This window comes from Etheostoma cragini, chromosome 15, assembly GCF_013103735.1.
Source record: "Etheostoma cragini isolate CJK2018 chromosome 15, CSU_Ecrag_1.0, whole genome shotgun sequence".
NCBI classification, from domain to species: Eukaryota; Metazoa; Chordata; class Actinopteri; order Perciformes; family Percidae; genus Etheostoma; species Etheostoma cragini.
The window spans coordinates 8,905,123-8,926,189 of record NC_048421.1 but is presented as its reverse complement, the minus strand read 5'-3'; the positions used below and the strand labels follow the sequence as shown (position 1 = coordinate 8,926,189).

At 38.8% G+C, this 21,067-nt stretch overlaps 4 protein-coding genes across 6 annotated transcripts in view; 2 read left to right on the top strand and 2 right to left on the bottom strand.

Annotated features, from left to right (window-relative positions):
- LOC117957864 (ER lumen protein-retaining receptor 2-like) overlaps positions 1–2,596 on the bottom strand; it is a 7,845-nt gene extending 5,249 nt beyond the window's left edge. The window contains exon 1 of the mRNA XM_034893946.1: positions 2,328–2,596. Within this exon, the coding sequence (XP_034749837.1) occupies positions 2,328–2,418 (91 nt within the window). The 5' untranslated portion in view covers positions 2,419–2,596. The remainder of the gene's footprint in view (positions 1–2,327) is intronic.
- A 1,974-nt stretch (positions 2,597–4,570) lies between these two features.
- si:ch211-139g16.8 (immunoglobulin superfamily member 6) lies at positions 4,571–7,707 on the top strand. 2 transcript variants are annotated; one of them, XM_034893944.1, is made up of 6 exons: positions 4,571–4,899; positions 5,088–5,408; positions 5,507–5,604; positions 5,730–5,777; positions 5,998–6,108; positions 6,241–7,707. In XM_034893944.1, exons 1-6 carry the CDS (start codon positions 4,815–4,817, stop codon positions 6,313–6,315), a joined length of 738 nt encoding a protein of 245 aa, XP_034749835.1. In that variant the 5' UTR covers positions 4,571–4,814; the 3' UTR covers positions 6,316–7,707. The 2 variants fall into 2 exon arrangements, with proteins under 2 accessions (XP_034749835.1, XP_034749836.1); XM_034893945.1 differs by having other exon boundaries at positions 4,573–4,899; positions 6,247–7,707.
- On the bottom strand, positions 7,585–16,123 carry mfsd13al (major facilitator superfamily domain containing 13a-like). Of its 2 annotated transcripts, none has more exons than XM_034893940.1 (8): positions 16,113–16,123; positions 12,272–12,668; positions 10,565–10,879; positions 10,029–10,457; positions 9,662–9,816; positions 9,481–9,564; positions 9,116–9,259; positions 7,585–8,826 (listed from the first exon to the last, which is right to left on the bottom strand). In XM_034893940.1, the coding sequence occupies exons 2-8, from the start codon at positions 12,470–12,472 to the stop codon at positions 8,685–8,687; spliced, it is 1,470 nt and encodes a 489-aa protein (XP_034749831.1). In that variant the 5' UTR covers positions 12,473–12,668; positions 16,113–16,123; the 3' UTR covers positions 7,585–8,684. The 2 variants fall into 2 exon arrangements, with proteins under 2 accessions (XP_034749831.1, XP_034749832.1); XM_034893941.1 differs by lacking the exon at positions 16,113–16,123 and having other exon boundaries at positions 7,585–8,573; positions 8,701–8,826; positions 12,272–12,777.
- Positions 12,991–20,437, top strand: cdr2a (cerebellar degeneration-related protein 2a). Its single transcript, XM_034893942.1, has 7 exons — positions 12,991–13,345; positions 15,128–15,240; positions 16,638–16,786; positions 16,910–17,086; positions 17,792–18,106; positions 18,294–18,570; positions 18,778–20,437. Exons 1-7 carry the CDS (start codon positions 13,267–13,269, stop codon positions 19,021–19,023), a joined length of 1,356 nt encoding a protein of 451 aa, XP_034749833.1. The 5' UTR covers positions 12,991–13,266; the 3' UTR covers positions 19,024–20,437.
- Positions 20,438–21,067: the final 630 nt, after the last annotated feature.

Genomic DNA, 21,067 nt, shown 5'->3' with positions numbered 1-21,067 from the left:
CCCCCCCCCCCCCCCCCCCCCAAAAAAAATACATTTGGCAATGTACACAGCAGTACATTGCATAGCGTCTGTGCCAGTACTCTTGCCTTCTTCTCCAAACCAGAGGGCCGCAATCTACTGTAGGCATACACTAACTATACAAAAATATCTCATACAACCCCAGAAATACATCCACCACAGATATCTTAACTACCCTTTTAAGATGCATTCAGATCCACACTGGGCAGCAGAGTAAGGTTCTTGGTTCGAATCTGGCAGATTTTTTTGTATAGAGTTGTACATTCTTTGGGTCTGTGTGGGTTTCCCGCAGGTGTTAATGTTCCTCTCACAGAAACGCAGGTTAGGAGTGAGTGAACTGCTGCTTGTCTGTATATGTCAGCCCATTGATAGCCAGGCGAGGTGCGGAGGCTTGAGCCCCCCCGGAAAGTAAAAGCGGGTCCTGGTCCTCCAGGCAACCAATATAGTGTTTTCTCAATCTTTGCTTATACCCTTTTTCACATCTGTCTCTGTCTCTATTCTTCTTCCATCTATGTGAATCGTATCCTGGAGGGGTGACCCTGCAGCGTATGTATAGTCTGTCCTCTTTCCAGGTCTAAATGGTACAGAGGAGGTTTTGGAGTCCTACCAGTGCTCGGCAGCACTTTGACATTAATTTTCTCTGATCATATTCTTAATGTATCTGTGCACCACATAACCTAATATTGTCATTTTCAGGTGTGTAATTGTACCATTGTTATTTCTATATGCTATATAACATTTATTGCAATTATGTCTGTCCTGTAAGATTAAGGTTTTTGTAAAAATAAATAATAAATAAAACAAATATCCCATTAAAGGAAAATGAATGAGTTGTGATTTTAGGGTAAAAGTGTACACTCACTGTACATTCCCTGTATAACTTAGATAGATACAACTATGTGTTATCTAACCATGTTAGGGTAAATAATAGAGAAACACTATTCTGGAGCTAGATTTTTGTTTTTTAGAGAAAAAGTTTTTACACCAACAGCAAAATAATCTCTCTCAAAGTCTGTGCTCTCGATTTAAATTTTTGGTCTCAAGATTGTTCTCTTGATGTGAAAATAGTGTTATGGGGGTATGGGGGGGGGGGGGGGGGGGGGGGGGGGGGGGGGGGGGGGGGCACGTTCCTATTGGCCAGTTGGGTGAGAGAGTTTAAAAAACTATTTTCAGAGAGATTTTACATTTTGAGAGAAACTTTTTCTGAACAATGATAGATAAATATATCAATTTGAAAGTTTAAAAAAGTATTTGAGAGATTTTTTTCTATTGGTATGAATCGTTTTTCTCTCAAATATTGTTTTTCTCTTATAAAAAGCTCTTTTTTACTGTAAGTGTAATAACTTTGTCTCTCTAACTTTTTTTTCCTGTCAGGTCATTTATTTTCTCGCATGTAATAAAGAAACAAATCTAACTCCATATCAGCACTTAATTGTAACCTCAATTAACTTTCGCCAATCCTAGCACTTCTCATAACCAAAGTATCCATTCACCACTGTTTCTTCTTGACTGCACACCAGAAATGACTCATCTCTCTGGTTCAAGGTGTAGTTGACCATCAATACGTAACACGTGTTATAAGAGCTAGGGGAATTAAGCATAATAAAGATAACATTAAAATAAAACACTTTAGCAGGTTAGCTACTACGGTAGCGGATTCTAGAACGCCACGTCAGAAGCCAGACCAAAAAAATCGAGCACCAAACTTCAAATTAACAGAGCAGGAGTGTATGGATGAGTTATGTGTGTCGCTGGAGAAAGCAAAACCAACCGGCGAACCTGAAGGAAAAAATACACTGCCAAAAATCTGAATAGTTTTGTATTTATTTGCTCATTCATTTACTAAGCAGCAGTGACCCCAGTGACTACTTCAATCCATAACGTAGTTTAGCTAACACGTTACAACTAACTTTAACTCACATTAGCAATCCCAACAAAGTTACGTTAGTTGATGCTATGTTACAATGGGACGTTATTTCCTTTAACTTTAAATAGGTAACGTTAACTACATATTTTCAGTAACGCTGGCTATAGCATTAACGTTAGACTGCTACTAGAAGTGATGGAGGTGCAGACAGCCGTTCCCAGTTGTTGTCGGCTAACGGTATTAGCCTAAACTCAAATGAATGGGTGGGAAACGTTAGCATGTAGCTATCGTTAGCCAGCTTGGAACTTGCTGGTAAGAAGAGAAAAAACTAAGCTAAATGACAATTTTAGCAATTGAAAAAAAGGCAAAGTTATGGTAATCGCTGACGTACGAAAAACAATATTGTAACATATGTAATAAAAAAATTATAGCTGTGGCTCACCTGCACATGACCTGCTTTTCCATATTTTGAGTAGCAGGATGATGATAGCAGCCAGATGAGAAAGGTCCCCTGTCAGTCTGAAGACGTTCATTGTTGCACAATGAATTAAACAGCCCAGAAAGCTAACGGAGATGTAAATCGGTTTACGCCTACAGCTGTTTTGTGGAAAACGCTCTCCTCTTCTATTTAGCTGCAAACCAGGCTGCAGGCTTCACAGGATTGGAAATATGGCGAGAGTGCAGGTCGACGTGGAAGGGGGCGTGAGAAAGCACATAGAGAACATTAGATTGGACCAAAGTTTGACCGACAGTACAAGAAGACCCAACGAGCTAGACGAAAAGGAGGGACATTGGGTGGGACATATGGGTGGGACCAGTGCTTGTGTATCTGTAGTCTGATGGGATAGACAATAATACATTACTCGGGTTTTTATCAGCGTGAAATAACATCAGTCAGAGGTCGTTGAGTTGGAGCTAAATCTAGCAATTGTAGTTGGCTGGTTAAATTTGAAACAATTCTCCATATTTTATAACATAATCATCAACATTTTTGTATGTAAAATATGAATATGTAGCCTAAAGTACCTACGAATGAAAACTGTCAGGTAAACATGATGGAGTTAAAAGTAGCTCACATTATTCTCACCTGAAATGTAGTAGATTAGGTACCAGTGAGTCCTGCTTCCATCCAGGGGGTCAGTGTGGACATGGTGGAGGACTACAAATAACTGGGAGTGCACTTGGACAATAAACTGGACAGGGCCAAGAACACTCAAGCCCTCTACAGGAAGGGCCAAAGCCGTCTCTATTTTCTGAGGAGGCTGAGGTACTTCAACATCTGCAGGACGATGTTGAGGGTGTTTTATGAGTTTTGTGGCAAGTGCTATTCTGTTTGCAGTTGCATGCTGGGGCAGCAGGCTGAGTAGCCAACAGACTCAACAAACTGATCTGCAAGGCCAGTGACGTTGTGGGGGTGGAGCTGGACTCTGTCGGTGGTGTCAGAGAGGAGGATGCTTTCCAAACTGCATGCCATCTTGGACGATTTCTCGCACCCACTCAATGACTTGCTGCTCAATCAGAAGAGCCCTTTCAGTGAAATACTCCAAATCCCAAAATGCACACAGAGCGTCACAGGAAGTCATTCCGGCCTGTGGCCATCAAACTTTATAACTCCTCCCTCTAAGTGTCTCACACACACACACCCTTAGTGAGTTTGAAACTGGACAATCATTTCTGTTTTGTGCAATAACACTGGCTTGAAATGTGTGCAATACTCTACTGCTATTATTATTATCACTGTTCACCATTACTTAATTATGTAAATACCGTATCATAACATTCCTTTCACTATGTAAATACCGCACATATCCACACATCTCCACATTTCTTTATTTGTATTTCTACTTGATACCATTTGTGCAACTGGAACACAGAATTTTCCTTTGCGGATCAATAAAGTATTTCTGATTCTGATTAGAAGTTTAAAGTAACCTTAAGTAAATTGTAGGCTACTTAAACGGATGATTTGTTCTGGTATTCCGGCTGTGAGACTTCAGTTCAGGTTGCAGTTGGGCTATAATACGCAGAGATTTCGTGAGGTCATCAAACTACATAAACCAATAAGGATGATGAAGGTCTAGACTAGAATATGGTCAATGCACAGAGATGGTGGTACACGTCATTGACAATTTTAGACCCTTTATAGGGCGGCTCAAGCCCCCCTCAGTTTCATCTCAGTCCCCCTAAAAATTATAATAAGTACAAAATAAATTTTAGAGCTTCAAGTTAGAGCTTGTCTGTTAATGACAGAGGACAAACACTTACAAAAAGCGCTTGAAACAGCTTTAACATCCTGTGTTGCTGTCGCCAGTGCTATGCACCTGAATCCAGTGAAGGAAAGGGTTAACAGAACGATTGGCCAATTGGAGGGTGTTGTGCCAGACGCAAGCCTTTGGCTGAGTCTCTATCTAATTTGTCAGAGGGAGAACAGCAGTGCAGTTGTAAAGTTTAAGACTGGTAGTCCCCAGAGAAGAAGTTGGTAACTTCATGGTGAAGATTAGAACCCTAATTGAAATGTAACAAAATTGCCAAATGTTATAACATTGTGTCAAATTGGTCGTTATTACTTGGACTTATAAAGTGTCTGGTTTAGTTCCATCATAGTGTTTAGTGGCTGAGACCCCTAAAGGTCTCATATTAAAATTGTCACTGGTACACGTCATACAGAAAATGTTGTTCATATAAGGCATTAACAGGGAGATGGGGCTACTTGTGGTTCCCTTTGTAATCACACAAAATCTGTCAGTATTAAGTGTTAAATCTATTTGCACTTGATATTATGAATACCAGTTTTCATGTTGGTCAAAATCCCTAGTGTTACAGTTCAGCTGTGAAAGACAGGAAAATAATAAGGAACTAAGTGTTGAGGAAGTACAATATATCCACTTCCCGTGTTGTCAACCATTTATAAAACCCCATGTGAGGAATAATGAGATCATTTTCAAGCTGTCAAGCCTCAAACATGGATCGGTTGTTTTGGTTTTCTCTCCTGCTAACCTACTTTCCAGTAACAGGTAATATGTCTTTGTTAGCATTATATAAATTCAGGAATAAGATTTTCACGGAATCCTTTTTCCACATGTGAAATATAAATTATCCATAGTAGCTTCTGTTTAACAGTAGCTCAGGTTCTTTTCTGGAAATGTTTGGGCTACTGAATGTTAAAGGCTATCCATTCAACTTCTCTGTTTATCCATTCCAGAGAGCATGAAAAAAGATGAGAGCTGTTTATTACAGCCAAAAAAGGTGATCTGGCAGAAAACAGGACAAAATGCTGTCATCAATTGTACAATCAGTTCCCATTGTTCAGCCAAAGACCTGCATTATGAGTGGTTCATTTTCAAAGAAAACTTCCACCTTCGTCTCAACCTGAATAGCAAGTACAGCCGGGACGGAGCATCTTTAAACATCAAGTCACTTAATGCTAATGACAGCGGGATCTACTACTGTGCTGCAGTATCGAGTGGACCCCCAGCAGCTGGTGCCCAGCATGTAGGGTTGGGTACAACTCTTGTAGTGAAGGGTAAGAGTCTGATTTTGAGGGTGAGGCATAAATGTTTAGATGTGTTGATTAAGATGGATTGGAACGGACAGCTTTTTTTTTGTTTCTTTTTTTTTTAGAACACATTAAAACAATGGCAAGGCACATTCTTCTGTGGGTATCATTTATCCTCTTGGCCATCTACAGCTTGGCAGTAGTGACACTTATTCTAAAGAAGGTAAATGACTTCAACATATTCATTTTAAATGTTATGCATATTGTAAGAGCTTTACAAAATTTAAAAGAACAAGACTGAAAACTAAATATGTATTGATGAAATTTACTTGTTCCTCTCTGTTCTAGTATGGATGCAATATGAACATCTGCAGAAGGAAGTGCAAAACCGACAAGGTTGTACATAACGTGTCTGTATGTCTGTTTGAAGTTGTGTTTGATAGTGTTTCTTAAACGGGGAAAAATCAACAGAATCAAAAATAGGAACAGGAACAAAGGCCTATGTGAATTACTGGGCGGGAAAAAGGCTCTTACAACACCACAGACAAAAAGCATTTGCATTCGCAATCCCCGAATATCTGTTTCATAACACATTTCCTCTTAACTTTCCGAACAGAATAACTCGACTAAAAAAGCACAATTCCGTGATGTCCTACAAGAAATGTACGGAGGACGGAACTTGAACAAAGGCAAAAAAACTGTGGGCAGAAACCGTTCTCAAGCTGAGGTAAATCTTGTTGCAGCATGTTATGGTTATATTTAGTCAACAGACAGATTGAGTGAGCATGGAACTTCTGCATAGCTTGTGTTACAACATGTGTCTAGTTTTAACATCATTTTCACATAGAATTGAATGTTGTTGCAGGTTGCAGTTACAGAGTACAAGAGCTCAACTGATGACGTCTATCAAAATGTAAAAATTCCAAAGCCATGAAATATCTTATGGTGGACGCTGTTATGTGACAGAGCAGATGGGCAAATCCTCAAAGACTGCACGCCTGAGTTATTCAACAGTGATAGCCAGACAGCTGTCTGTTTAGGTGTTTGCAGTTTTATCTACAATATGCTGATTGTAATTCAATTTCTTGCAAAACCACACCGGTGTTGACCCAGAAGAAGAAAGAAGAGAAAATCAAATCCCATACAGAAATGTAACTGAGTCACATCATTTTAATCCACTAATTTCATTTCTTCCATATATTTTGGACATCAGAAAGCCGCATGATAGAAAAATAACTTGTAATTGTACTTTCGGGAATAGAGAGTGAAAAGAAGCACAAATTATTTACATTTTAAGGAAACACAAACGACCAGATAAGGCTGTTAGAAGACATTGTCAATTCCCTTGACAGGATTCAAGATAATATTATATCAAGATTTTCTAATTAGCGATTAACGTTTCTCAACAAATAAGGAAAGCACAAACTTGCATCTATATTCCGGCCATAGTTGTGTACAAACTAATCAAATTTAATCAAAAACCTTAGAATATAACAGAAAATATTACATTCAAATATAATTTCATTATAGTTGATCGGTATAAATAATGTGATGACATAAAAGTCACATTAAAGATGCCTTTACATATAATGCAGTAAACCTAATGGTAAAGCAAAAGTTAGCATTTTTAGTGCTGGAGTAGAGTTTGCTCTAAAAAAAAGAAAAAAATCATCAACTTACATTAAGGCAATATCTCAACAACCTGATGTTTGTGAGGCATTTTGTTGTCTCATATTCCGTACAATGACTTCTATTTATTGTACTAGATATTCAGAACATTAATATAGCAGCAGAACAGCTATTTGCTAAGTAAAGATATAGTGGCGCAATGGCACCCTTAACAGAGAAGGAAGTCACTCTCCCTTGGTGGGTTTCAATCGGACCTCTGCTTTTTTTGTAGCCTGAGAGCTGTGTGGAGGCAATCCCAAACTAATTGTTTTCTGAATATCAAATACAGTCCCTTTAAGCTTAAATGCCATGAGCGATGCTTTGACTGAAAACATTGAAGCTGTTGAAATGTTACTCAAATACTGGTTTAATTTACCGTGAAACACATGTCTGTAAAAGGCCTGAGACATGTAGATGCTGTAAAAGCATCACCTCGATTTAATGTATTCTGAAGCATGGCTGGAATGTAAGCTGCAATTGATAATTTTGCCCATGTGTACAATAAAGATGATGGCATTTACTGCACTGCAGCCAGTTATTCATATTTGTTTTATTGTTTGTTTAAATGTTGTGTTTTGTTATGTATGTGAAACAGTGTACATCTTGGGACGTAAGACACATTTCCGAAAACATTTTGACAATAAAGTGAAATCAAAATTGAATATTTTTCACCTTGTTTCTTCAGATAAAAGAAAGGTCAGCTTATTTTTTACTGTAATGAAGCTTGGAATTAGATTTCAATTTGGTGCCTCTCAACCAACCTGGGGCCCCTTTTCCCCAAATAAGCAAAACTTGAATTGTTAATAAGAGATAATAGCTCTAGTTTCTTTTGATTTTATATAACAAAACAAAGACTGTAAAATGAGCATGCAAGAGCCTTTTAGGATGGATGTGATGCTGCCAACATTTGCAATCTGTATGTGCTGCCTGTGATTTACATTTGGAAAAAAACTGAAATCCCAAACGCAAAATATATTGTAAACAGGGTTCTTAGAGTGTTTTAGTCTGTGTTTACTATGCACAATCCAGATGCATAGAAAAGAATATGTTGACAAAAAAATACGTCTTTTTTGTTAATACATACAATACCACAAAGCCCTTAACCCTACAACCAAAATCAAGCATGGAATGTGAAACTCCATTATAAAAAGAAATCCAAATTAATGCTCTTTACATTTTTGTATCTCGCTTTCTGATACCATATAATGTAAACGTGCTTCTACAGAAGAGGTAGTCAGTCTACAGTAAGTAATGTTCAGCTTTTGTCTTGGTTTGAAAGCTATAACATTAAAATGCTAATGCTATTTTTATTGGATCTTACTGTAATCATTAATGGAGGACACCCACTCCTACTTTCAACTGTGTGTTGACTATTTCAAGATGCCACTCAACAATTTCTGTAGCGACTTTTCCATTTACATTCATTTTACAAGTATAGTTCCTCCATTAAGAACAGAGCAGTAGTTTTCACTAGCCTTCTAAGAAATTAGCTGCAGTTCAGTCAGTGACAGTGATAATCAGTGACTTGAAAAAGACATTTACACATTAGTTTTACATCTCATATCTAATCAATAACAAATGTTCCCAAATCCCAGCTTGAGAGCCAGCTCACTTTTAATGCTGAAAATATTGAATTTAGCCGTCAACGTACTTTAAGTCAACTGTGTGGCTGCTGCGCATGGAAAACAGCCTCCACGCAAGGGCTTGCAGAGCAGCGACACACATGGGCACCACACACACCAAATAAAACATGACACGTTGGAGGCTCTCCGAAGCGCTGCAAACAAGGAGGAATTTTGTTACAGATACAACATGCATCCATTTATAACAGCAATAATTTAAGTGTCACCATTTTGCTTGCGGCACACTGTCATGACAATAATATGCAACTGTAAATGTAACAACCTGATCACATAAAATTACTTGATATTGAATTAAAACTACTGTATCTAGGATTTCAGTAGTTGCCGATTATACCGATCAATAAATTCTTCAAACAAATCTTACATTAAATCCCAACATCAAGTGTTGACCTTTAATTCGAGAAGAAGCCAGAAACACTGTACCTTGGGGTTGAATCCCTTCCTGCGTCTTTCAGCTGTTCATATCCAAACTGGTTGAGGATATTTACAACTATCATAGGGGCCAGCGACTGAGCCGGCTTAGTGAACAGTGCATTTGTCCCAAACACCATAGACGAAAGAGGGGAACTGTAGAAGGGGTGGGAGGGGGGGAAACAGGCTCAAATACTCTATCACAAGTCAAATAACAGCAATATGTTTGACTATAAATTAATTAAAACATAACAGATTGGCTTCATTATATCTGTATATTTGGCATTGGTGTTCTTTTTCCGATGGAGAACTGCTGTATATTTGTATGTGAGGAATGACCGAGTTTGTGGAAATATGCTGCTAATCATTTGTTTTACCTGCGCTTGTACTTCTGCAGGTCTGTGTCAATGATGTCAGCCAAAGGCAAGCCAAAAAGACTGAAGGCTGCTTGGATTATGACCCTTCATAAAAGAGAGAGAATGTATAATTCAGTCAAAGTAGTAATATGGTGTGAAAATAACCAAGTGAAAGAATGTTACAAGTCATTTAACCTCTCACATGTTAACGGTGAGGAAGAATGCCAGGATATAGTAGTGGTGAGGACCGAGTGTGAGCATGATAGCCGCCATTGCAGCCTCTATGTAGAAGGTGAAGAGGATGATCCTGTAGTAGCCAAGAGTGTGGAGCTGACTCTGACAGCTCAATACTAACAGCTGGGGTGGAAACAAGGAGTCAGGAACTACAAACAAACAACATCAAGCATTTTCTCGTTGGTGCATTGGGGTGCTTTTCCAGTGCTCTGAAATCTTAATGAGTTTGGCCGCCAAAAATCTCTGTATTCATGATTTATGCTGTAAGTAACAGTCAGTATGGTCGTTTGAAATAATGGGAGGACAAAAGGACACAAGCCACTGAGGAACAATACCTGTGGACAGATGAATCCCGCTCCGTACATAATGCTCTTGGCCAATGATGGAAGCACATCTGGAGGAATAAGGTGCTCAGCAAATATCATGGTAAAATTATTAAAGAAAGCTAACATAAAAACCTGGAAGAAGTTCATGAACACAAAAAGCTGGAAGTCCCTGTTGCTCATGATTTCCCATGTCAAAGATTTTAACATGGAGAAGGAAAATGCTGACTGATGGGAGGTCTGGTTATCAGCATTATTTGCATCTAAATCAGGTCCTTTGTTATCAAAGCGGCTTTCACTGTGGAGACCCGTGTAGAGCATGCAGCCACAGCTCAGGATAGCAATCAGCACTGTGAAGGCTTGGAAGGATCCAAAGTCCTCCATGTTTCTGGTCAGCACACCACAGAAGAGGACACTGGAGGAACCAATGAGAGAAGCTACCTGAGAAATAAAAGGGAGGCGATATGAAAAGGATGGGCAGTTATCCTGTTGGTTTAGAGACATGCAGAAAAAATATGGCAGAAGTGTTTGGTATATAAAGTCCTTACCTGGCTGTACTTTACAAGTCTTAGTCGGCTCTGATGGTGGCTGGAAATCTCTGCAAACAATGCACATTGTGCCAGCAGCACAAAAGTCAGCATGCCGTCAAAAGCACACAGAGCCACCATCAAATGTAAGCCGCTCAACCAGTCACCAGGGGCGTAGGTCTGCCATGGGAACCAGGCTAGAAGAAAGGCCAGTGAGTAGAGGGGAGCACCATACAGGATGGAGAGACGTCGCTGAGAGCAGCAGGGCACCCTGGAATTATCTTGCATGTAGCCAAAGAGGGGGTCATTGATTGCATTCCAGACCATGTACACAACCTGCAGACACAGGATTATTGATTAAAGTCTTTTACGTATTACCAGAATGTTATTGAAACTTGTTCCAGCTTCTCAAATGTAAGGATTTGCTGCTTTTCTCCAATTAACATGATTATAAATTGAGTATCTCTGGGTTTGGGCCAGTTGGCCAGATGAAACAGGCAATATGAAGAAACACACACTCTCACTATCTCTCTCTCTTTCTCTCTCGGAAATTGTAAAAAGCATCTTTCACTATTGCCGGATATTTTTTTGACAAAACAATTAGTGATCAACTGTGAAAATAGTAAACAGCACAATCAATAATGATGATAATAATAATTTATGGTCAGTAATTTCGATCTCTTTGTATGTTTCGACATGTGAAGAAATTGACAATAAAGCAGACTTTGACTAAAGGAGTATAGTCTAATAAAAAGAAAGCGGCTCAAAAAATGAATGATGTTGAGATTGAAAATGCTGATAGCATGCCAGTGGTACACTGGCATAAACCGATCAGAGGTGTGATGATCCGCCTGTGCGTTTTAGAATAGATTTTAAGATTGTTTCAAGATTTTAAGGTTGTTTCAAGGCCTTAAATGGTCTGACCCAAGAGTATTTGTCTGAAATTTTAACTTTGTGGGAGAACAACCAGTGATTGTGCTCTTCAAATCAGTGAGATTTAGAAGTAACAAGGTCCAGGTATAAACAATGGGGTGATCAGGAATTTTCAGTTGCTGCCCCGAGACTCTGGAACAAGTTACCCCCTGATATTCGCACTATTACAGATGTAGCTCTTTTTAGGTCCAAAATCAAAGCGTATCTCTTTAATCTGGCTTTTAATATGTAGCAGTGGCATGAAAATTTCATTCTTCAGTTTCTTTGTAAACTTTTCTGATTTTACTGTTTTCTATGTTTACTCTTTCTATTGTATGATATGTGTGTTTGTACTCTTGGTTTGTGATGTTTAGCACTTTGGATACCTGCTGGTTGCTGTAAAGTGCAATATAAATACATTTTGATTGATTTTTACCAGTGAAATACTTTTAAAAAGGTGTAATGCAACCCATCAAATGCATTTTTGCATTTAACAAAAAGTGATTGCAGCTCCTACCTTAAAGGTTGTTTCTGCCTCAAAATGAGTTGATTTCATTATTGAGGATTGTATTTGACAGATTATGGCCAATGCAACCAGTATGCACCAGCAATGACCACCATAACACAAAGGGCGATTATAAAGCTGAAAACAGGCTGCCGCTCTGCTGAACGGCAATCAGTTTCTGGCAGATGATATTAATAAATATAATATTGTGTGGTCTACATCAGCCATTTTTCACTTGAAAATGTCACTTTAGCTCTTGATTACAGCAGTTTTTACTATAAGAACAGAATATGTCGAGATAAAATACTCACTTGTGATTGGTGAAATGCTCCCTCTGATATCTTGTACTTATTAAGAAAGAGTTTGACATAGTAGAAGCTAAATATGTTGTTTATCATGCCAGATCCCAGTGTAGTCATGGCATAAGCTACAGCTGCAGGATTGAGCCCAAAGTTGATCAGATGTCGGACAACTTTCATTCTTCCGGAGTTAGGTTTGTCCTCCACAGCCATGACAGCTAACGCAGTACCCTGTCTAACTGGAGCTGGAGCAAGGAAGCGCTTGCAATAACTATGTCACACTGTTGTTGTTTAACATTGTAATAGCAAAAACAGTGAAGTTGGTCAACGTACATTCCTGAGCAAAAACGCATTCGGTAATGTTACTGAGCTCTTTCTGGTTCCAGTAGTCTGATGTTCATGTTGTCCACTTCACGCAATTATATAAAACAGACTTTGGCCTTCTAAATGTTTACTGACGCTGTGTTTAGAAAACCATAAGTGTCGAACTCAATTTCATTTCTGTGCCTGTGGGGTGGGGCGGGGCTTTAAATGACATACAAACATTCCATTGGTCAGAAGGGGTCTTTTGGTCAAATTGCCGCTTTGTGATTTGTCGACAAAAATGTCTGTTGGCAGAAGCAGGAAATTACGACAACTTCGAACACATTTCAAACATATTGTAATAGTTAGTCTTTTCAGTAGATTGCCTTAGATTGAGAATAGTATTACAATTAAATTATGAATAATTGGTTAAAATAAAAGTATTTTTAAAGCAAATTTTCTCATATCGTAGTTAGCTATCTATCTATCTGCCACCTGCCGGATGCTGGGGTGTATTTGCCACGTTGCTGTAGACAACAGAACAGACTCACACACACTGACCGAGAGGATGTAGTTTACATTTCTCCACACACGGTGGTGGACGGCAGACAGCTTCAAGCTCCTATACACACGCTCAGACACGCACCTGTGTGTCAGGCTTCTCTCAGGTGGAGCCGCTGACACACTCGCCCCGCGGCTGTAAGATGTTAACTGACATGATTTTGGAGGAAGAGTTTGACAAGAATGGAGAGGCTTGGTACGACCCGCAGGACCTTGAACACGGTGAGCAGCTCGTCTCTGTGGTCGCACCCTAAAACCCTGTCTGACTGTGTGGGCTGCTGATGTGTTATTACTATAGACTGTAGCTAGGTTATTACTTCATGGACAGTTGCATACAGACAGCAAAGTAATATAACTGAGACAATACGACATGACACAAGCCCTATCTTAACTTAAAGAAATAGGCTCACAGATGAAATGAGATTGAAGTTGTAGCCTACTCTTGTGACTAAATCATCACACCAGTCATGTGGTGGTTTCCTGAGGCTGTCACACGTCTTGTGTTGGTTATTTTTCTGATTTAATGCATGTTGAGTTTGTGCTGCTGACAAGTCCACATAGGTGGGTTTGAGAGAAAAATATATTGTAAATACTAGTTGAAGTGGGTACTTTATTACTTTAATGCACATGGTAAATTGCAGTTACAACAGGCATGTCACAGGAAGTAAGAAAGGAATATTGCCATTATTAATAGGCAACTAGGATGAAACTAGAACAATACTCTAAAATGTATTGAATATACAGTACATTTATCGTTCCCATTACTAATATGTTATACACTGTATAACAAGGCCTTGGATGTGTGTGCATACTTTATATTAAAATTGTATGTATGTATGTTTGCATATACTCACAGGTAGAGGTATATAGAGGTTATAATACAGGGATATGAGGAAAAGATTAATATAGGAACGTTAAAAAAAGTGCAAGAGAACAATGAACAGTATTGTAAAGATTAACAACAAACAAATTATAGAACTGAATTAGTAACTTAGAACCGTTAGTTGATTTATCAATAAGTCAATCGACAGAACAATTATCAGCAACTTATAATCAATTGAATTTTCTAGTCATTCTCAAGTAAAAATGCCAAACTTTTGCTTGTGGTAGCTGTGAGGAGAGCTGTAAGTGTAACAAAAAATAACAAAGAAAAGGGGGTTTTGGCCTGAGGCAAATTAATCAGTAACCAAAACAATTGCAAGTTGCAGCCCTAATAAAATAACATTAGGTTTAATTTAAATTATAAATGTACAACTAAATGACCAAGTGAGCAATTAGTCCTAGTTGTAGGAAAAAAATCTTACAGTAGGCTCCTTGGGCAGAAGAGCCAGAGTCCTGATACACAGGCGGCTTTTTATACAGAGTGATGGCAGTAGGAAGGAAAGACTTCCTGTAGCATTCCAGTGATGCTGAATATAACTGATTTACTGTTGTAGATTTAAGATAACATTTTGTGCATCCTTCTCTCAGCCAACCACTTTATTCATATTATTATTTCATGTATATTGTATGTATGTATATTTTTCCTAGTATTTCATTTATATTTATATTCTGTGCTTTGTGACAGATTTTGCTGCTTTAACACTGGAATTTCCCATTTTTCTTGGGATCAATAAACATCTATCTATCTATCTATCTATCTATCTATCTATCTATCTATCTAAGCACTTTAGAGTGGGGCCCAAAATTAGTATTTGGTTGCCTTGTAATGGGCATACACGGTTTTTTGCTTGAAACATGCTTGGTTTCATTGCATTCTTATTAAAACAGTTCCACATGCCTCATTTTCCTTCATAGGACTAGTCAACCCTGTAGCTGGTTGCACGGAGATTCCTAGACATGCCTCACCAGTGGCAGTGGCACCAGTGGCATTTCTATTTCTTTTTCTTTGTGTGTGTGTGTGTGTGTGTGTCCTTTACACACGTATACTTCTAACCATTGCCTTTGTTTGGGCATTGAAACGTTGTTTATCTTGTGTTTACATGTTTTCCTGTGTTTTGACAGATCTCCATTTGGCAGCGGAGCTTGGGAAAACCCTCCTGGACAGGAACCATGAGCTGGAGCAGGCCCTGCAGCAGATGTACTCCACCAACCAGGAACAGCTGCAAGAGATAGAGGTGATAACTGTTAGGACAAACTTCTCAGAGTTCTTGAGGCTTTTTAATTTTAGTGTGTGAGCAAGGCATATCCATTTCGCACTGCAAAGCATGTTTTTATACAGGATATCCTCCAATGGAAGTCCACACTGAGAGATCTGAAAAGCTCTTCCACTGCAAGGGAGTTGTCATTGTGAATTTGTCTCAACTTTAAGTAGGATGGAGTAAAAGCTAATCCTGACTAGTCTGACCTAGAGAGCCTTTGGTGCGGCATCTTGGTAGGATGTTCATCTACCTGATAATAGATACACTTTCACTTGGACATTGTTCAAGTAACCAAGAGCTTAATTAAGATTTTACTTTTGCTCTTATTCCAACAAAATACTTATTTGTTATTCATATATTACTTCAATCAATACTAGATCAAACTCCCTTGCAGTTGTGTCAGCCTACTTTAATATATTTATTTTGCTTTTTAGGTAAAGCTTTTTAGGTAAAGCTTATAAATAATATCAATTAGACCTTTTTTAATTAAATTTTGTGATATTCGGACAGTGCTGATGTATTTGAATTTGCAGACATAGCATTCAGCAGGCCAACAAAGATAAGAGCCTTAATTTGTTTAGGGCAGTTAGCAAGGCCGGTGGCTTGAGGATTTATTGAGCTTGATATGGTAATCCCCATTCGTCTCTCTTATCCTCATTCTCATCCTCATGCAGTGTCTGCCACTTGTCCTACCCACAACAGTAAAGACTGTGTGTGTGTGTGTGTGTGTGTGTGTGTGTGTGTGTGTGTGTGTTCGTTCAAGCACGTGTAATACAGCACTAGACAAACAGTTGCATTAATGTCAGAGAAAGGTAAATCAACAAAGGAAGATAGAGGGCAATTACCACCATGCAATATAGCTCACACATTTCCCTGTCACCATGTGAAGAGTCCTTTAATGGCCCTCAATAGGCAGCTCTTTGCTTCTGAAGCCTTTGTCTGTTTGGTAATAAAATACATATAAAATATGTATAAAATAACCTCCCGTGTGCCTGAAAATAATGTGTTTTAAGAACTTTAGACTCTTTGTTTGTATTTCTCTTATCAAGAAATGAAATCTATATACACGTGTGTAGGGCAACAACTAACAATTACCATCATTTTAAGTACAAATAAAATACAAAAATGTCTGACACAATTTTCCAGGGCCTAATATAACGTCTCAAAACCCCAAAAATATTCAGTATGTAATTATATCAAACAGACAATAGCAGCTACCCCTCACTTTGGAGACGATGATGATGGTGAATACACAACAGTTTTACCTGACCTTTGCAGCCTAGTTGATTTTTACACGTCATTCAGTTAAGATAGAGTAAAGTGGAAACCCAAATAGAGTTAAATCTTTGTCTTTTCCCTTACTTGTTCACCAGTATCTGACCAAGCAGGTGGACCTGTTGCGTCAGATGAACGACCAGCACGCCAAAGGGTATGAGCAGCTAGATGTGGCCGCCAGGGATCTGGAGCAAGGCAACCAGAGACTAGTTCAGGACAACCGTCTAGCACAGCAGAAGATCCACAGGTCTGTCTACCAGTTATCAGTGAATTTGCCTTTTAAATTATATTTTACATAATTATATATCACATATCTGATTAGGTTCAGAACCTCATTGCCACATTCTTCTTTCTCCTCTTTCCCCTTCAGTCTAACAGAGACCATTGAAGGGCTTCAGACCTACATGGAGGACCTGCAGACTCAAGTGGAAGAGTTAAAGACTGCCCAAGAAGTGCGAAACAAAAGAGAGCTGGCAGAGCAACGGCGCAACCTTGGAGCACAGAGTGTGTCCTGTATCAAAGAGCTATATGACTTACACCATGACAGGTATTTCATGTGTGTGTGTGTCATTGCACATGTTCTGCTGACTGGACACCAGCCAGAGCCAGGCCAGACCTCCTTATCCAAAGGAGGAGGAAGTTAATCCTCTTCCATTGTCATCAGTGTGCTTATACATACATACTTGCCACTTGTTTAATGTACTTTAGGAAGAGCTTATTGTTTGAGGGTCAACAAAACATTTGTTCCTGTTTATGTTTAGAGAAAATGTGTTATGGCAGGACCCAAAAGCGTAGGTTTTGTTTCAGTAGTGCAAACACTAAAGAGGCCTAGCATATGAATATAACCAAACATTCAATTTGTTGTTTTAAATTGCTACATTATAAATTTATTAACCCTACAATCACGTTTTAGTTTTTTTGATAGAGACCGGACACGTACCACTCCAATTTTTTTTTTTTTACAAAGAGCATTCTCATTAACTGTATTAAAGTGTAGATTAGACGATTTGACAAATCACTCTACTGATCACTAAATTATCTATTGTAACACAATTACAATAGATAATTTAGTGACTGAATCAAACTGAAACTGTAAAAGGGGACAAAACGAGGATTTATTCTCTTTGCCACACCTCTTTGTACATTTGAATGCAACTACAGTATCCATGTATCTTGATCTCAGTGTTTGTTTTTTATTCTTAAAAATGCTATTTTGTTACACACTTAATGACTTTTCACTGTCCTGGCTCAGGAATCTAGCCCACAATGGTCTGCATGTGGATGGACTCTGGTCACCGCAGTGCTCTTTCTATGACCGAGATAGACGCCAAGACCCGGAGGTGGAGAACGCGGCTCTCCAGCGCTCTGTCCAGACCCTTAAGAGTCAGATTGCTATGGAGCGTAGCCGCAGGGAGGCTGCAGAGCGTGAGATTGAGTTGACATCCAAGGAGAACATAGACCTGGAGCAGCAGCTGGCCGTGCTGGCTGGCTGCCGAGTCAGGCAGACGGAGCTGGAGGACGAAGTGGAGCAGCTGCGGCTTCTGTGGCGTGCCGACTGCGCCGACAGGTAGGCCTGACTTATATACGAACTCCAAAATCAGATTGTCAAATTATTTTGGCTCCATTTTTTTGGACTGACACTTGGTAAAACATTTGATACGCAGCACAAATACAAACCTATAACAGGTGTAACTTCTCAAAATACTTGACTTGAAACTTGACTTAAGCCTCTTTGTCCCCTCTACTCCTGCCAGTGTCAGAAGACCGGACCAGCTGCAGTTGCCTGAAACAGTATTCTTTGCCTCAGAAGAAAGACTGGGGCAGGATGAGATGGAGGAGAAGGAAGGAAAGGATGAGAAGCAGAGAAGATACATCTGGCAGAGGTGTAACAGTGACAGCATTTGTAGAGCGACGGACCCAGAGGAAATTAGGCGTGGTCACGAGCAGCTGTGTATAAGGCGAACGGAAGCGGTAAAACAGAGGGGCATCTCTCTGCTCAACGAGGTGGACGCACAGTACAGCGCACTGCAGGTGGCGTATTTATAGCACGACTGGTACAATTTATGCAAGAAAAATATTCTGAAAAAAGTTATTTATTCTTTGTTAATTAGGTATGTTGCAGAATTTCAATCTTCACATTGTTTTCTAAAAATGCTTTCCTTGACTGGTAATGTAGATTGTACAAAGCAGTAAAAAGGAAATGTTTACACTTCCTTAACATATGTGTTTGTTGTCTAGGTGAAGTATGACGAGCTGCTGCGGCGGTGCCAGCAGTTAGACGGGCCCAGCCACAAAGCCATCCAGACATCTAACAGTCCCTTTGGGAGCAGCCGGGCCCGCCGCAGGTCCTCAGCTGCTCTGTCTAATCTGACAGTGTTTCTTGAAGACAGCCAGCAACCCGAATACAAGGCTCTCTTCAAGGAGATCTTCACCTGCATCCAAAAGACCAAAGAGGACCTCAGCAACAACAAAAGTCCAGACTAGGACAGTGATGACCATGGCTTTGCCAGATGATTGTACTATTCATAATCCTGAGATATGCACTTGTTTTTTGTCCATCAAAGTTTTTGACACAGGAGAAACTTGGAGGTTGCTTTGCTACAGAAATATCTAGAGGTTGCAATTGCAATATCTTCGACATGCTGCAATCCTTTTATCTCCTGTCATTTTAACACACCTCTTTAACACACCTATGTTTTTTTGGTCAGCACTGTTACTATTACATCTTTATCAAAAATGTGTTATAATACATGTTACTTAAAGCAGCTGGTTGATTTGAAGTAAGAATGCATTCCAAAGTTGAACAACAAATTTGTTAAAAAGTGAATAAATAAAAACAAATTCAGAAAATTATAGATGATAAAGAATTATTGTATGGGGAGCTATTTATATGTAGAATAATATATACTATCAGATCCTCAGGTAATAAAAAGTATCAATCAATCAATTTCATTGTCACGTGAAATTGTACAAAGTACAATTCCATTGAAATGTAATCCCCAGTACATTTCATTATGTCCACCTCCAACAATAATCAGTGTTTATGTAATGTTCATTCTTTGACCACTTAATCAATTGGTGCTTGGGAGAGAAATGCACACATGGAATATTGTTTGTGTGTTTATAGAAGGTGTTATAGCTTGTATGCATGGCTTATTCTAACCGGATTGTTGGCATGTTGTAATAGGATGAAAAAATGTAGCTATGCAATAACTAAAATCTCAGGAGTTTATGATAATTCGCTTAACAGCTAATGTGAGTTGGTTTTGTAGTTGCAATTCACCATTGTGGGTCGTTGGCGCGTCACCAGAGAAATAGTCTGTGCTTTCTGTTTTCTGTCTGTACCGCTTCTGACGACTGTCTCTGCCAGTAGGACACACAACAGCTCTGCACTATTTTTGACTGAATCACATTTTATTTATTTAAAAAAATAAAAAAGGTTTAACGAAGATTAAATTATATTTATTTTCTTTGTTGTTAAATATGCTCAGCAGATTGGTCAGGTAGATTGACTGTAAGTGAAAGTAATTGTACACTGGGGTGCTTATTTTGTGGATGTAAATATTTTGTCTGACACAGGTGATTAAAAAAAATAAAGAAGCAAACGTAAATGTTCCTTCATTTATGAACAATATACTTTGTGAGAATATTTCTTCTGACTTCGACATTTTGGACAGTTTATATAAAACTAAATTGTGTTGATCAGTTTACCATAAACAATGGAAAGACTTCAATAAAAAGTTAAATTTTTAGGTTTGAGTAGTGAGGTTGTCAATGTACTTTCACTTTCCATGTGCTTTGATGGTCATGTGAAAAAAAAGATGCTTAAGTATGGCATTTAGCAATATGCTGTTTTAAAGTTGTGAAACTGCTAAGTATTAAAAACATTAATGCAAAAGCCTTTTGAGTTTTCTTCATGTCTGAACTCTGACATCTACAGTAAAAGCTGAATTGTGGGGACTGTAGCATGTAGCAAATGAGATCGTATTACTACATAATTTGTGTGTACTGATATGCTTTAGCCTGTCGTCCCTGCAGTGTGTTGTAAAAACACATTTTTTAAGCAGTGAAGCATTTTCTTTCCCACAGAACTCATTTTTCAAGACCTCCATCTCCCAGTGGACTCTATGGCCCATCAAGCCATTAATGGGGCTTTGTGTCTTTTCATAATTAGATTTTACATAACTGGGATTTACCCACCCTGCTTTCAAATCCAATAAACCTCCAAACAAGGGGATTGCATACCAGCTTGCCTAAAGGGGACAGATCTTGGCCAGACCATAAGCATACAGGCAGAAACCTTACAAAGCATTAGCATAGTAATCAGTAGAGGTCTATCTCAGGAATTAGACCAAACATGTAAAAAAAATAAAAATAAATCTGTAGGAAACTAGATTGTCAAAAGGATAGAATAGCTGTCAAATTAGTTACGTTATCTCTCATGGCAGAAATTTGCAACATTTCAGCAGTGAAAGATTAAGTCACTCTAGTAATTATTTCATTTAGTAGACATATAAATAGAGTCCAT